The following is a 17,749-nucleotide window of genomic DNA, read 5'->3' as shown; positions in this document are numbered from 1 at the left end:
CCTGCATTCCCAAACCCCAGCATCCTTCCAATGAAATAGAGCTACCTCATGTAGGGCTTCAGTTTCAAACTCTCAGCTGCCCTGTCTAAAAAGAGACAAGAGACATTGAAACAAAAAAATATATATGATTGAGATATATATACACACACACACACAAATTAGTATTTGCTGTCCTAGGAAGCTGCTTGAAAATTCAAGGCAGAGAAAGTTTGCTTTCCAGAGGAAGGCTGTAGAGCTTGGATTCAAGAGCAAACTGGAAAGGACCTCTAGTGGGCAAAGGCTGTGCTGTCGGGTGCCAGACACAACCTTTCCCTTCACCTCCCCGCAGCTGCACAACATGCCAGCAAAGCCCAACAGTTTTACCTTGTGACTGCCATCTGAAAAGGCACCTAGAAATGCAACTACAGCCTCTGTGAAAGACTGAAATGCTAAAGGTTAATGACTCAAACAAGATCATTAGAAATATTCTGCTCTCAGTGCTTGGAGGGACACACTGTCATTTGCTTCAAAAAAACCCAAAAAAACCCAGGATATGGTTTTTATTTTCTGTGTAGGTCACTAACATGTCAGACCCCTTCAGAGTGGTTTTATGTGGCCTAAATGACATGACATCAAGGGACATGCAAAGATGCATAAATTCAGATGCACATTTGGAATGAGGATTCAGAATATTATTTAGACTATGTCACGGGATTTTGTTCTTCCAAGACTTTTTAGCTGTAGGCAGTTTTGCACAGGCAGCAGAAACACAATTTTAACTGCATTTTTGAAGTAATTTTCTGAGTGAAAGAGCTTGGAATTCTTTGTCTGAGCTCAAACAAAGCATAACTTCATGTGACATTATGTGACAAATAGATTAGGGAATGTATTCAGGAGAATACACAGATGATAGACCGGGCCAGATTAAGGAAAGTTATTTATTAGGTATCCCAGTTAAAAAGAAAATACCTTTTTTTTAAGAGAAGTTGATGATTCACCTCTAAGTCTTTAAAATACCTCTCTTGCCATATTTAGGTTTGCCTTCAAGTCAAACTGGTTCTATCATTCCCCAAAGCAGACTAATTTACATGTTCAATATTACAGGCCACAGCTTAGCTCTCTTTTAAATGACCTAAGCAATAACCTCTCTTTCAGCAGTTACCCTAAAAGTGTTTGCATTAACTTGAGAGGGACCACAAATTAAAGCTGACATTGTTAGGGAGAGCAGTGCAAGACAGCTGCTCGTTATTCACAAATAATATCACCTATACTGCAGTGGCACTCCTTGCACCATTAAGCAGAGTGCTGGATAGGAAGCCGCCCTTGCACAGAGTGGTTGTCTGAAGAGAACAGCCCTTGTACTTAGAGTCCAAGGCCACAAGAATGCACCTGGTTCTGTCCTTCACATGGAGCAGCAATAGCACTGCCCTGTCATCAATGAAAAGCATTCCTGAGAGTCACTTGACACAAGCATTCACACAGAAAACAAACCAAAAACACCAGCAAGTTCATATCTCATCATCAGGGACCTGATCAAAGAACAACCAGGGCTTCTCAACTTCACTTTATCGGACCAACCATCATTAACTGGCACCACCTCTATTACCAGAATAATATAACTTATTTTGAAAGAGTACTGGTGATGCCATGAAGTCTAACTGTGCTTCCCTCCTCTGTAGGAAGCAGTAATCAAGGCAGGAAAAGAAAGCACTCATCTATATTTCCACTGTACACTTACTGTTATTTAACAGTAAGTGTACAGTGGAAATAGCCCCAAAAGATACCTCTGTAATAAAATGAATAAGGAATAGAAGCTGATGAGGATCAGTTAAAGGTAAGGATTAAAAACACAACATCTCATGAGAACATTCCTTAACTCCTATAAGTTGAGGATTTAACTTCTCAGGAATTAATGTCTTGAATCCTAACTGCTTCATGACACAAACAAAAGCAAATGAAAAAAGAGTTGATCAAACTCTAAAAAGAAACCTCAGTTGAATGAGGTAGAACATAGAATATGAAAGAGATGCAGGTATTTAAGTGATTTCAGGTGCAATTAAAATCCCTTGTACAGAGAGAATGGGGAAGAAATGAAAATTAGTTGTGCATTTTGCTTTATGTTACAGTACAAAATTTTGCCAGCAGCATGAAGGAAAAGCAAAGCAAGTCTTAAAACAGGCCAGCTTATACAAGAGGGAAAGACAGAAGACAAAAATATTTATGCTGTGTTCCTTTCTTCTGATAACAAACTTGATAACTTGCTTGGACTCGCTTTAAAATTGTAAAACCACTGCAACCATGAAACTATTCCTCCAGGTGGTTGTTTTTAACATCACTCTCTCTTTTACTTTTAACTCTTCCATTAGTTCTGCATCCAAACACTGCTCACCTGGCAGATGAAGATCAAAATGTCATTTTGAAATGGCAGAATCTGTGAATTTATGTATTGTCTGTCAAGTGTTTATCCACCCAGTTCCTTCCTGTGTCTTTCCAATGAGAAGAATTTTCAGTTGCTGTGAAGACAGCTGCAGTAACAAGTTTTTATTATTACTACTCTGACCAGGATTAATGTTCTGGAAAAAAAAAATTCAAACAGAACTCTAAGTATTTGTAACAGCTTCTTAAAATTCAACTACCTTCTCTGGAAAATACCACATGAGAATTCAGATATAGTAACAAACTTTAGACAACTAAATTTTGCGTTGTGGCGAGATTATTAATTAGAAAAAAACTTACTCATTCCTTCATGCAGCAAAAATCCCTGTACACTGCAATGTCTTTCCAAAGTATGTTTTTATCTTCCACAATGAACAGAGAAGCATCATACTACCGTATCCCTTCCTTCCATTTTCCTGTGTCCAAAAATCACTCTATTTTGTCTCCTTTCCACTAATTGGGGAACTCCGAGAGTAAAGCAAGCAGGAAATGTTTGGATCAGTATCTCTAAAGTGAAGTGCATGCAGCCTTGTGGAGTCACAAGACAATCCACTGGAGGGCAGGACGAAAATTATGTATTAATATTTTATTTTATTAATAAATTATTAATTGTTTTATTTATTTAAGTTAATAAAGTAATATATTTTAAGTAGCACTTATCTTTGTCTCATCCTTTGTAAAACTTCTATTGTATGTATTTTATAGTTTGCATATTACAGCATATATTATGTCTATATAAATAAATAAGTACAAATATATTGGGGGCTGCGTGCTCAAAAAGAAACTTTACTGATCCATAACATTTGGGGATCCCTGGTTTATGGACTTCAGCACCCAGAAACTGAAGCAACATTTCCTTCTTTGCTAGAAGGAGGTAAAAATAATGGTGGGAAGAACTGCATGCAGGGGACAGTTCTCAAGTGGGCTGCAGTTTTCCATTATTCAGCTGCAAGTTTTAATGCAGCGAATGATTTTCCAGAAAGAGTTAAGTGCTTCAGCTCACACTACATCTAGTAGCTGAACAACCCTTGAAATTCCCATGGGATCCTGATTGGTGTCTGGAGGCTGCCAAAGGCCATTCAAAATCTTGTTCCAGTGATTTAGGTTCAGGTCCATTGCTCTTCCAAGAGATTCAAAATTCTAAATACATAAAATATGGTTTCAGTAATAACTTGTGCCACTGCATCACTTGGCCAGTTTTCTAATGCATATGTAGAAAGTCAGCCTATTTTTATATAAATTCTTTCTAAATGTTCACTAGCAAAACAGCCCTGGCTAGTAACTTGACACACTTTTTCTTGTTGTACAAAAACACCTACTGAAATACTCCATGTCTGTAATACCCACAGATAAGTAAGTGAAACACTGAAGTTAATAAAACTCTGGGGAAATTTTATTTAGGGGGTATGCTCTATTAAGAAATAGTGAAGGAAAGCAAACCATGTTGTCAAGACTCACTCTTTAAAAATCAGGTTATTCTGACTAATGGCTTCTTTTTACTATTTCTGTTCCAGTTCCATCCAGAGGATGACATTAAGCACTTAATTCAAGAGCTACACATTTTGAGATAAATTCTTTTACTCCACCTGAAAAGTTTACAAGCAGCTCACAGCACTGATTGCAGCTTTGAAATTTTCAGTATAGCATCCTCTAAAAATCAGAGTTCAGACATTTCTTACAAATAGCTAAGGTTTTTTACACATTTGTCTCACATACTTTGATGTCAAACAATGAATGTTATGAAAGTGAAAACAACCAATTTGTTTTTCCAGTCACACATCACAGTCCTGGCTGTTCCTTTTCCTCTATGAAAGGCTTCCATCCTCTTCTTAGCCTTAACTGTGGCACCACACACTGTGCAACAGGAGAAGCAAAGAACACAAACACCACAAAATAGCTTCAGATGACTGTCTTGCCTTTCCATCTCATCTACCTTTCCCTCCTGCTTTTGCTTTTCACACTCGGATGAGCTTCACCAGATCAACCATCCCCTTTACACATGAATATCACTGTTACATAACCTTCTCATCTGCTCCTAGCTAAGAATCTAACCCTACAGCCCTCCACACGTGGCAGCCTTCACACTGTCCTCATCACAAAGATTCCCAGGAAAGTACAGCTTCAACATGAACTCTGCCTTCGTTTTCATCTTCAGGGAATGCTCACTCTTCAAGTGTAATGATGCCCCTTTTTACCTGTCTTTTCCAAATATTTTCTCGGTTTGACCACAAATACACACATAACCCAGCTTATTTCATTTTACTGATTTTTTTCTGAATATATTCTTTTCTTTGTCCTTAATGCCCTACTAAAAGAGCAGTCAAAGGATTTCTGTGCTCATCATTTTGCAAGAGACAACTGAACTTAGGTGAAACTGCAACACTGTGTGTGCAGCCACTGTCAGTGAGAAAGAACACTGCTTGCCTGCAACAAATACAATTTACAGTTTGGTTGCCATGTTACCGCTTTTTAAATATCCGACCTGTCCGTGCCACCAGGTGGGTCCAGCCACTCCAAACTGCTCTAATCTTTTCATGTGAGAAACACTGAGTGTCAATCTTCTTGGGCTCAGCAAGAAAGATGTCTCTGCTCACCAGCTGCCCGTGTTTGTTGCTGCCCCAGACATACAGGTGCCCTTCATCTACAACAGACAGAGAAGCAAAATCTGTTTAAAGGGATATATAGATCTAATACCACTATATTCAGACTCTGTCTCAGTTCAGTGATGCTGAGGAAAGAACATTTCATTCAGTTTGTGTTCTCACTGTATGCTTTTTCCTACCTTCTTACTGTATGCTTTTTCCTACCTTCTTTACCGTTGTAATTGGGATATCAGAAATATTTGCAAGGGCCTTAACAACACAGCCTGTTTTCTGAGGGCTACACAGACTCCCTGAAGCAACAAGAGCTTTCAGGTCAAACTTCCTAGATGTTTATAGCAAAGACTAATTTTTATTAAAAAACTAACCATGGTAGTCAACTTCTCTGAGTAAAAGAAAAAGCATCTTGGAGACATTCACTGAGCAGTCCCTCTCTGTCCACCGTGTCCTTGCAGGCCAGCCATTATTTCCACTCCAAAGCTTTAATTACATCCAGTAAATAACATTCTGGACTGCAGCAAATAATTCAAAGCCTGACTGGCTGCTCCTGCTCTGCTTTACAGTCTCCCAGCTTCTCTACAAGAGCTAGACTCCCAGCTCTGCCCATACCAGTTCTGCCTCCTTCAGCTTGAGCAAATGCAGTAAATTCCCCAAAGCAGGGACAGTCCAGGTCTCCTTGACTCACCTTGCACAGTCACTTCCTAAAGGAATTGGACATGCAGCTATGAACACACTACTAAAGCAGGCATCACCCATCACAAGGCAAAATGAAAATATCATCATGACAGACAACACTTGAGAGACTTCTGTAAACACTCCCGTGTCTTCTCCACCCCTTTTCTAGAACAAGCATTTCTTCAAATGCACGCTCCAGGATTCCAACCACAGGGATAAATCATTTACAGAAATACCCAGGGTACTTTATATCAATGCAAGCTGGAGTTGGTTACAGCCTAACAACCAATCGACACCAACACAGTGACTGCTCAGATGAGTCCTTCTGCAGGACTCTCTGACGTATCATTAATTCCATCTTTCAGGACAAAACCATTCCTCCCAGGTCCTCGGCCTCCACAGAAAAGAAAAAAAAAAAAAAAAAAAGAAAAAAAAAATCACCAAAAACACTTAAAGAGAACAAGAGAACATGAGCTGTCAGCTTCCCTGAAGTCTTTGTCAGCCTGCACAAGCGGAGGCATAAGCAATAAATCTCGTACACATGGCTCTTACACATTATTGTGGGCCCAGAAAGACTGGAAGCTACATAAGTTCCAAAGTGGAATTGTTTGGAGCATGCATCTGCGACACTCGAGCATCAGGATGTCTCAGGTCAGCACTGAACTCATTACAAACCGCCATGGGAGAAGTAAATCTTTCAGAGGGAAAAGAAAAAAAAATAAAGCAGAACTTAGGGCTAACAGTAATATTTAATAATCTCAGTTTGGTAACAGCAACAGAAAGAGTAAGCCATGAGAATTCCTATACTACACTACTCCTGTTAAAAAAACAGGCAAGGAATGAGAGTGGGGGTGAGAAGCCAGTACTGACAGTCATCTGTAGGAATTCCCATGTTCCTCTTTAAAACAACATAACTGCAATTAAAAGGAAAGGAAAAAAAGCCAAGCAATTGTTTTGTTCAAATATTTGAATTCTCCACTAAAATTGATAAATTCCTTCCCAGCATGAAGTACACACACCTTCTGGAGGGAAAAAAAAAAAAAAAAAAAAAAAAAAAAAAAAAAAAAAAAAAGAGGTGACAGAAACACAACAAAGAAAACCAAGAAAATCATTCATGTTCCACATTAAAATGCACTGTCATCTCCTTTTACAGAAGGTGTATTTGCTTTATCCTGGGAAAAATCACATGCTCAACCCTCATCTCATTTCCTGAGTAGGACTGAACAAAAACTTAAGACACTGAGGCTTAGCACCATATTCTCAGCCCTGGAGGGTTCAGGCCAGTTTGAATACCAGTAGACCCTGCCATCCTTTTTTCCAAGAACCCTCATTCATGTTTATAACAACCCACACCAACAGTTGTGTCCCAAACCTGCCTGGCTGCAGGTATTTGATATCCCATCAGCAGGTGACTCATGGAACAGAGGCAGAGAAAACTGTACCACAGTGTAAGGCATTCCTAGAAAAAAAAAGACCCATTTAAATATTACATCCTGCAGCAGTATCTTTATTATATCAAGGATCTTTAAAATGCAAAATATTTTAAGTAATAACTATCTTGCAGGATGAAGGGCAGCAACAGCATCACACTATAAAGTCTTTGGCACTTACTTTGTCAATCTTGGTCCCTCTGCTGCCAAATAGACCACTCTCTGATATAATAAGCAAAAAGCATGAAAGAATAATCTGTTCACTGTCTAAACAGAAAATACCATTATCTAAAGTAGATTTATTTGTTCCTACAGTTTGTCTTCACTAGCCTTGCATACACTTTGCATTTCTGAATTCAATACTATTTACATCTTGGAACATCTCCCCATACAAATCTCTATAGATCTGCATAAGCAAATACTCCAGTCCTCCTTTAATGATGACAGAGGTGCCAGATGGCTGCAGATTTGCTAAGAACTCGTTCCTGTGAAGTTTGGCAAAGACTTGTCTTCATAAGGTTCAATATATTTTACACACTTCAAAACTGTAAGATTACAGCATGAAAGCTATTCTGTTTCCCCTTCTCCCAATCTGTCAAAATAAAAAGAAATCTTTATTAGACTTTCATTACCGGATACTCAGTACTCCAGCAAGGGAGCACTGCCTAAGAATCAAAGAACAAATGGCAGAATTATGGAAGTGACTAAACAACTTCCTACTCTTCAAATAAGCTTTGTGCTCTTACACCACAGATCTTTACATTGTCACAGTGGAACCTAAGGCACCTCAGACAGCTCCAGGCCTTCTCATACCTCTGCGCTGCCCCAGGCAGGTGCACTAGCTCACAGTGCTGTGGCTGCCCTGCTTCTGCTGCCTTTCCTGGGAAAACCACCCAGCACACCTCTTCTCCATGGGCAAAGGGTTGCACTGGCTCCAGCAGTAACCAGTTACCCAAGAGGGCATCTTGCTGCAGCTCCAGAGACTGACAAATCCTTCATAGTCTCCAGCCATTAAGAGCCCAGACCCTGAATTATGTAAGGCAAAGGTCACACCTGATCCCAAGAAAAACACACAAAATTCAGAGAACTCGAAACATGAATCCAGCTCTTAAAACAAAAGGAAGTTCCCAGAGTGCAAAACTATTACAAAACAATTACCAGCACTAACTAGGCCAGGTCAAATTTCACCAGTTTTACCAAAACTGACATTTCAGAAGCAGAGAAACCTTTAAAGCGTGATATGAGGACTTTCATCTGTACTTCTGTACCTGAGACCTACCTGTGAGGGACACTGAATGATAGGAGCCTGCAGCAACTGTCTTCACCTTTATATCTTCCAGGCCTAGAAAAAATGCAGTTGCATAAAATTCCTACAGCAGGTATCAATTCACACACAAACATGCACAGAAGTGTAACAGGATGGTGATGACTTTTATAAGAAAAGGCTCTCTGCCTTTGTGCCCTTGACATGGCAGGACTCTCATTTTCCCGAGAGGTCATAATTTTCTAAGACCATTCTTATCCTTCAGGTACTCCACTACGTGTTTACAATACCACGTGATCTTATGAAAAGGAAGATACGTACTACTCCAAATTATATTTCTGCTCTATCCACCCACACAAAGGAAGCAGATTCCTGGATTACCTGCCACTTCACAGGACTCCTTTGCTGTCAAGAACAGAAGGAGGGCTTTTCCTTGGCTTGCATGCTTTGCCCAAGATGCCATCCCATTTCTCCATTGCAGCACCAAACCGCTGTCTTTTCAGAGAAACACAAATAAAAGAGATTAAAACACACCAACCATCAACAAGAATCACTTCACACATTAATGAACAGTCATTAATTCAAGCAATTTTCACCAATTCTAATTACACTATTGTGGTATTTCTTTAGAGAGACCCAGACAACCGCCACCGATGGCAAAAAGAAAGAGCCTGCTCTTTGTCCAGGGGTGGAAATTATAGCTTTATTTGGTACAGAGCTAGCTCAGCTCCTTTCCCATCCTCGCTGGTGCCAGAGAGAGTGAGGCCCCACCCGTCCCGGGGCTTTTCCCCAGGGACCAGGGCCAGGCCACTACCCAGTCAGGGCCAAGGTGGGAGCGGAACACAGTTGGGTTACATTCCAGTGTGGGGGATGGGCACGGCTGAGCAGGGACAAACCACGGGATACAGTTTCCAAGGGGAACAGGGGAAAACATTACAAATCCAAGGAAACACAATATAAACCCAATTAATTAATTACAACACACTATAAAAGACCTTTATGCCAAAAAACATTCAGATAACCCTGGTGAAGTCAACAAGCAACAAACAGCCATGGACTCAGTATATAGGTAAGAAAACTAAGAAGGCGGGAAACTATTGGAGACTCAGTAACAGAAATCCCCTGGTTGCAGTAGCTGAGGAATAGATACAAAGTTCTTGTACTTTTCCCTTTCCTTCTCGTGATGCCAGTTTGTTTGTGCAAATGCAGCAGAGGGAATCTCAATTCCCATTATTCAAACAGGCACCAGAGATCCCACTATTCCTCCAAGCATCTCCAGTGCACCTTCAGCTCCACTGCCTGGAATCCATGCTGAAGTTCATTCAAAACTAAACCAAATACAAGAGTTTGTTTTCCCTCAGTTTTAATACAACCACACCAAAAGGAAGGGTTTGATTTCTATTGTTACACCATGAACAAACTCACAGTCTTTAGTAACAGCAGGAGAAATATTGTTTCATTCTTGTGATTTTCCAGGTGTCAATTTCAATTACATAATTTAAAAAGCCACTATTTATGTGCAGTTCCATTTTGAAGCACCTTTCACACACTTAAATTACTTTGCTTACTATAATGAGTTCAAATCCAAAGATACTTTGATTGATCAGAAACCCTTTTTCCTGAAAAAAACTACTTTTATGTTTTGTTTCAGAATAATAAGAAGGAAATAAGTATGTTTTTCATGCATCAGAAGATTAACTTGTTAATAAACCATCACTCTGAATTCTTGAAAAAGTTTTTCCCTATGATGGTTCCCAGGAAGATGGTTCTCGAATGTTTACTATTAATGTTACTTTGTCCCGAAATCGTACAGTCCATGACTTTAAGGTTTATTTTCCCCATGATATTTCAAATAAATAGTAGACTAGATAAATTTCATCCTTTTTTTCCTCCTTCTCCTCCTCAAAGCCATTAAAATCCCATTTCATTTGTTACTGAAAAGATATTAAAATTATGACATACTTACCTGTAGCAGCAAGGGCATGTCTCAGCCCAGCAGTAACATTCATCACCTTCTCTTTGAGAGACTAAGCAAATAAAAAAAATATTATAATTTAGTGCCTCTAAAAACAAAACAGACCAAACAGAAGTGGAACACTATGAAAATAGTGCTCACAATTCCAGCCTGCATGTCCCAACACATATCAACATTCTGTATCACAAAGTAAATAAATTTTGACCAACAAAAGTTAGTGGGAACATCAACATGAAATAAAAAATAAATCAGCAAAGCAACTGCATGCACAGCAATAAAAAAAACCAAAAAACAAAAACAAACAGTCAAAATAGTCACATGAAAGAAGAAACACTGTTGGTGATAGAATTATGTTTATTTCTTACGTTTTTTTCTTAATTTTAACTTATTCTTGTTCCTCAAGAATTACACCAAAACCTCCACAGTAAATACTGGTGATATGCTGCATTAAGCTGTTCAGTCTTGCCAAGTTACTGATGGAATTTTGTTTTCCACTGGAGAAAAACTTCAAAGTTTCCTTCCACAGCAACAGATCTCAGAAATCATGCGGAAGTTTCCCTCGTCTGTTACCTCCCATCTGTCATGAGTTAGTACAGCTTGGTTTTTTAGTTATAGAAGAATGTAGAATAATTCTCCAGGTCAGGACCTGGGAATTGCTTTAGAAGAGATAGGGACCTATTAGAGAGTTAGTTGGAATATTGGCATCTATTCTAAACACTGAAATTGTTAGCTACGACTTTGGGAAGTACCATATAAAACCCTGTGAATTTCCTGTAGGTGGGTCCTTTTTCTTCTTCCTTTGGCAGGGAGAGACAGGTAACATCGAGCTGGGCCTGCTGCTCCCCGCTTTTGGGGGGGAGCTGGCCTGAGGCCTGGCCGGATTCCATCGGCTCCCAGGTGAAAGGGGGGGGGAAGGAGAGGTTGCTGCTTTGCAACAGCTACTTTCTAAAGACTTCTCTGGAGCGAGGAGGGATCTCTCCTGGGCCCCTGATAAGAGCTATAGGCACCATTTGGGCCGAGGCCACCCCAATTTACGCCAAGGGGTGGGCTGAGAAGGCATTTATGATCTTGCCTGGTTTTGTAATTCTGGACTGCCTGAGTGCTCCGATCTCTGATGTTTCTGTGAGTTCTTCCTCCCTCACCAACGCGGCCTTGAACATCTAACACCACAACCGACAGAGAGAGAGACAAAGACTCAGAGCAGATTTAACCTTTTCTTAGCAACATGAAGCTTCCAGAGCTTAGCCCTTCTCTGACAGAGTAAGAAAAGACAGAGTGAACATAAAGAACAAAAAGCATGAAGTCAGCAGAGCAAGAGTGAAAAGACTTGAGACAGAGGGTTGAAGAGTTGGTTGTTCTATTCCTACTTGAGCCATGGAAATGAACTCTATGTTTAGGTCATTCCTTTAAATCATGGGAAAGATATGCATTTGGGGAGATGATTGTTTTAATTTGTGTGTGGATTTGAGCAAAAGTGTTTGCAATGAACTAAGTAATATCTCATGAGATGCTTAAACAGAGATAAAGATGAGAAGCCCCCTGTGCCAATGAAGAAGTGAGAAGATATCTCTGTACCTTGAGGTGAAGAATCCTTTGCTTTAGAGTTGTTCATCTTTAAAAAGTGACACCCCAGTATGCAAAAGTCTAAGACCCATGACTGTGGAAATATGCCTCTTGTTGCTGAGGACTCCAGGACGGTGTAGATGAATGTAGACGAGAGATCTCTGAAGTTGGGTTTTAGAAGAAGAGGTTTATTGTATAAGATGGGAGGCCTTGCTCAGAGCCGCCAGGCACAGCTGAAGCATGGCCTTGGAAGGTGGGGGTAGTGAGAGATAAGGAAATTCCAAGAGCAAGATGCAAGAGGTAAACAAAGAGATAAGAGAAGAAACAGAAGGGACAGAGAGAACAGAAGAAGCAGAAGAAACAGAAGAAGAAGGGAGGCCCACTCTCGCAGCCCCCTGATAAGGGGTCTCGAGGTGGGCTGTAACAGGCTTGTGCCAATGGGGTTACAGATACTTGATACTTCAGGGGGGTGTTACAAGTGTGGGATAAATCATACATTGGGGGTTGTTTTCCTAGGCATCCAGCAGCTAGGACATCTCAAACATCAAAACTTACTTTCAATTCTATCTCAGTTACAGGTTTCACATTCTCAGAATCTAAGCAATCATATTTATAGGGCTTTCTGGCTTCATCCTTCCCAACACATGACCCATAATCAGCTTGGGAAACTGTTCCTGGGAGGGTTCACAAAAGCAGGTTTCTCCAGGCGGCTGTTTTTGTGACAGTTTAAAACCCACAAGAGAACTGTTCTAAGTTGTCAGTGGGATCCGTGACTCTAAAAGATACTCTTCCCCTAATGAATTGATGAAAGACTATTGTCAGATAGTGAAACTGACTGAAAATTACAAGTTTTGTCTCTTTATGTTGTTTTGTAAAAAAGTGAACAGTTTGTGAGGTGAGGGAAGAGTGTTTTTGAAGTTTCATTCCGTTTTAGGTTTTTTTTCCAACTTTCTTTTTTTCTATCCTTTCAGTGCATGTTAATAAAACTATTTGTTAATTTTAAGGTTGAGCCTGCTTTGCTTTTCTCCTAGTCTGTCTCCCACAGAAAGAGTAAGTACTAAAACCGAAATTTATTAAACGTAAAACCACTAGTGTTTCTGCCCGGTTTGAAATTAAAACTATGACACCATCCCATCCTGTCTTGCTCCTACAGGGTTTTGCAAACCCTCTGGATATCTATCCTTGTTGGAAAAGCAGAAAGAGATGGCATCAAGCCCAAGATTTTAAAGGATACCAACCAAAAGAGCAAATGTTCACCATGAATAGTTTGGTGAGAGATGAGAGAGATTCACATCAGCACTGTCAATATTACCAAATTTTAAGGCACCACACTGCAATGGATGCTCCCAGGAAACATCAAGGGCACAGAAACATAAAGTGAACTAACTCCTACTCACTAGAGGTCACCTAAGGGATCAGCTGCCCTCCTTCTACATTAAAAATTCAACAAAGAATATCTGGCATGAGTCATGATGCTAAATAATTTGTCTGAGAAGTGAAAGAGTCAGCTTTCTGTTAGAAGTGGGAAACTTCTTCATACAGCAAGAAAAGCAGCCCCAGCCTTTCAGGTGTTTGGGCCTTTACTTTGTAAGCTTATCTGTAGCAGATAGGCACTATAAAAAATTAGTTGAAGAGACTGGCATAAAGCCCATTGAGGTCAGATGACTTCTGTAAGCTGTTGGAAGCAATATAAAGCACAACACCTTCTAAATCTTTACCTCAATCTTTTGTGAAATCAAGCATGGGCCTGAAATTTGAGGAAGTTCCAGCTGTCCAAAAGAGTTTGACCCACAGGACAGCACTAGGCCAGATCCTGCAAAAAATGAAGTGTTAGAGCAGGTTCAGTAAACCCATGAGCAATAGCACTGTAACATTATAACAAGCACAATAACACAGCCAAGTAGCTCAAGAAATGACCTAACATGTCCCATTACAAAGCCCCTGAGGCCAAAGGCTTCTGGCCTTACACACCATGTCCAGGAAAGGTCCCAAGTTCACTGGGACACAAGGAACAGAGAGTGATTTAGCTTGCAAGGCGAGTAGCTTAAAACCTGTGAGTGCCAGCACATAGGATCATAGAACAGTTTGGGTTGGGAGGGACCTAAAGATCATTCAGTTCCAACCCCTGCCATGGGCAGGGACACCTTCCACTGTCTTAGGTTGCCCAGAGCCCCATCCAGCCTGGCCTTGAACACTGCCAGGGATGGGACATCCACAGCTTCTCAGGCAACCCGTGCCAGTGCCTCACCACCCTCACAGCAAAGAGATTCTTCCTCATAACTAATCTAAAGCTGTCCTTTTTCAGTTTAAAGCCTTCACCCTTTGTCATATCACTAAAAGCCCTTGTAAAAAGTTCCTCTGCAGCTTTCCTGTAGCTCCTTTAAGGTTCTGAAAGGTTGCTATAAGGTCACTCCTATCACAGATGTTCCTGGGCAGGTGCAGCCATTAGTTTATGATGGGGCTGTCCTGCTTTGTGACCACACTACACCGTATCATACAAGGCAGTATAATTACAGGGGTGGTAGTTCCTTTACTAAATCTACATGTGATATGCAAAATATAGAAAACCATGGCCTCGGTTATGCCATTTTTAATCAAAACAGGTAGTACCTTACTATTCACTCTGCTCCACTAATATCAGAGTGATTTCTCATGTGGATGGGACTATTCAAGTAAGGTACTACTAAGATTGATTATGGATGCCACTGGGTACTTGATAATGAGCAGCAAACAAGTTCTGAATCCATTACTCTTAGAGAATATTTGAATGTGACCATCAGTAGCATTTGATATAAAGTGAAAGACATCTTTCAAATATGCCATGTTTCAGAGAATGGCTAAATCCTGAATTCATTGCTAAACCAAATTCCATATAAGGTTAAGAGAATTTGTCCAGGGTTAGGACATCGTCCAAGCTGAATAGCCCCAACTCTCTCAGTCTTTCCTCATAGGAGAGGTGCATCCCTCTGATCATCTTGGTGGTCTCCTCTGGACTCACCCAAACAGCTCCGTGTCCTTCCTGTGATGGGACCCCAGAGCTGGGTGCAGGGTTCCAGGTGGGATCTCACCAGAGCAGAGGGGCAGAATCCCCTCCTTGCCTTGCTGGGTCATGTCCAGCCTCTTACCCACAGCACCCCCAAGTCCCTCTGGGCAGGGCTGGTCCTCATGCCCAGCCTGTGCTGGTACTAGGGGCTGTCCTGACCCAGGAGCAGCACCAGCACTTGGTCTTGTTAAATCTCATGAGGTTCCCATGGGCCAGCTTCTCAAGTTGTCCAGGTGCCTCACATCACACAAGCAGTAGCATTGTGGTGCTTTCAGTGTGTTCTCTACATCAAGGTATTTCTTCAGCTCTTAGAAAAAAATTACCTACTAATATGACTGTAAAATCCCAGCCACATGCAACTTGTTTTACACAAAAGCCAGACAGGGCAGTGCACAAAGTAAAATGCAGCACATCCTCTGTGTGATTCAATCCCAACTGCCCATCTTTGTTGTGGCCACATACAGAAAGAATTGTTCTGTACCTGGAGGGAAAAAAAAAAAAAAATTGTGTTCCACTTCACAAATTAAAAAGAGAAATCTACATCTGTGAGATCCTGTGACAAACAGACAGTGATTACACATCACTTTAGGCACTGCAATCAAATAAAAATTACGAGAAACAGTTGCTTCTAATGCATCAGAAATATCTCTAAATAACTACAGCTGTGGAGAGCTGGGTCTGTCAAGGGAGACAATCCGTATGGTGAGAAAGGCAACTCTCACACTAAGATGCTTTTTTTTATCATGTCCACATCTTTATGTATTCCTTCTTTACCATAATTAGCTGTGGTAATTATACAGCACAACCTTTCAAGGGTCAGACGTTATCTCCTGCTCCCTACCTTAACACTTGAATATTGAAGACTAAATAACTTTCTGACTCCTCCCTCCCACGCCCACATCCTCAATACAGAAAATTTAGATTCTTTGTATGAAAGAAACAGCTGAAGAAACAGTCCTCGTAGAGCCACAAAGTAACCGCACAACATATGAGCAACAAGAATTTCCCCAATTTCCCCAAATATTGAGTTAATTGGGAGGAGAGGAAGCTGGTTAGCAACTTAGGATTGTACTTGCTCAGAAACGACAGCCACAGAGAGGTAGCAGCACTGAACCAACAAGGAAACACAAAAAAAGTAGTGATTAAAAGCCAAACACCCCGTGCAAGAGCCGTGTTTTTACCAGTGATAACTGCAGAATGTCCCCCTCCTCCAGCAATGCTTACAATGTCTTGACATTGGCAGGAAACATCTTTCAGAGCCTGAGGAACCAGCACATCCTCTTTATGACCAAGACCAAGTTGTCCATAGCTGTCAAATGTACACAGAAAAATAATACTTTTTTTTGAAAGCTAACAAAAGAAGCACACATATGCTCCCAAGGACAACCAAGCATATTTGGGATATGCCATGGGCTGACTGGCTCCTAAAAATCCCCTGATATGTCACATAGGATTCCCAGGATTATAGACTATGACTGTCCTAACTTTGCTGTCATTAAAGTTGTCTGTGCAGCCCCAGTATTTCAAAAGCATACTGAAATACAACCTGTTAAAACTTTACCTGCAGACTCACAGTTAATAAGGAGGAAAACCTTTCTCTATCAGGATGATTACCATGTTTAATTTTAATGCCAATGATTCCCACTTATCACTAAGGTCTTACTCGTGCCACTGCTTACTGGCAGGCTACCTGCAAAATGAGAGCAGAAAGATATGTTATCTTGTTCTGGAACCTACACAAAAATCAGAAACATTTACACCTCATTAAGTCTTTTAAATTAAACAGGTCCAAATGAAAATACACCAATTATAGGCAGTATAAATCTATAGGTACAAAACTATAGCTACAAAACACACCATGGAAAGCATCAATTGCCAATATGGTACCAAGTCAGGGAATTTCTTAGTTAATTTCAGCTCTGTATCCAACAGTTCAACCTTAATTCACAAAAAAAGGCGATACCATAACCTTCCCCATCCCACAGTGCAGTAACAGCAGCACTCCACACCCAGCTGGTGACCTTCAGGAAATACTTTCCCTACCTCACCTGCGCACCCATGTGCTCTCAATTTGCCCTCCACTTCCCCGGAAAGATGCGGCACCTGGTGAATGTTAAGAGGTCGCACTCAGCAGTAAACATTTTGTACCTACAGAAACACCTCAGACAGAGTCCCCAGGCTGCTCGGCCCAGCCCAGAGCCCACAGCCGGGTGAGGTATCAGGACTGGAGCTGCACAGGCACATAGAGTTGTTGCCTCACAGCCACTAAAGGTGATAGGCACTTTAGAGCGCAACTGGTACCGGTGCAATTCTCTTGAAAAGATGTGCCACAACCTCCCGTTTTTGCCTATAACCTGCAATGAATTTTCAAGCCTTCAAAACCAGGCAAGCCGCGATGAGGTGCGGCGGGACTCGAGGGACGGAGAGCCACACGCGGGTATCCCCGCACCACTCCAGCCGCGCTGCCCGCACCAAACACGGCCCCGCGGAGCAAATGGGGCTGACCAGCGTGAGGGATGCCCCTTCCACGGCCCTCAGACCTGCTGCGCCCACCAGGTGAAACCGCGGCGTTGTTTCGGGACGGGAACACAGCGGTCCCGCTCCGTGGCCGCAGCCGCGGCATCCCGGGAGGGCGAGGAGCGGCACCGCCACTCTCCCATCTCCCGGGCAGCAGGAGATCCCGGCCTCGAGGGCCGACTCACCCAGGCGAACAGCTGGGGCTCCATGGTACGGAGCAGGCGGCTCCCGGCGCTTCCCGCCGCCGGCGGGCCGAGCAGGAAGGGG

The 17,749-nt window shown here is 41.5% G+C and overlaps 1 protein-coding gene across 1 annotated transcript in view; it reads right to left on the bottom strand.

The window, feature by feature from the left end:
* The window catches only part of SERGEF (secretion regulating guanine nucleotide exchange factor), a 166,609-nt gene extending 149,584 nt beyond the window's left edge, over positions 1-17,025 (bottom strand). The window contains 9 exon segments of the mRNA XM_058421057.1: positions 4,879-5,056; positions 8,400-8,462; positions 8,766-8,879; positions 10,351-10,411; positions 13,641-13,735; positions 15,289-15,446; positions 15,807-15,867; positions 16,147-16,274; positions 17,009-17,025. Of these exon segments, the coding sequence (XP_058277040.1) occupies positions 4,879-5,056; positions 8,400-8,462; positions 8,766-8,879; positions 10,351-10,411; positions 13,641-13,735; positions 15,289-15,446; positions 15,807-15,867; positions 16,147-16,274; positions 17,009-17,025 (875 nt within the window).
* Between the last annotated feature and the right edge of the window lie 724 nt (positions 17,026-17,749).

This window comes from Hirundo rustica, chromosome 6, assembly GCF_015227805.2.
Source record: "Hirundo rustica isolate bHirRus1 chromosome 6, bHirRus1.pri.v3, whole genome shotgun sequence".
NCBI lineage: Eukaryota > Metazoa > Chordata > Aves > Passeriformes > Hirundinidae > Hirundo > Hirundo rustica.
Note: the sequence above shows the minus strand (reverse complement) of the source record. Positions and strands in the feature narration are given on the sequence as shown.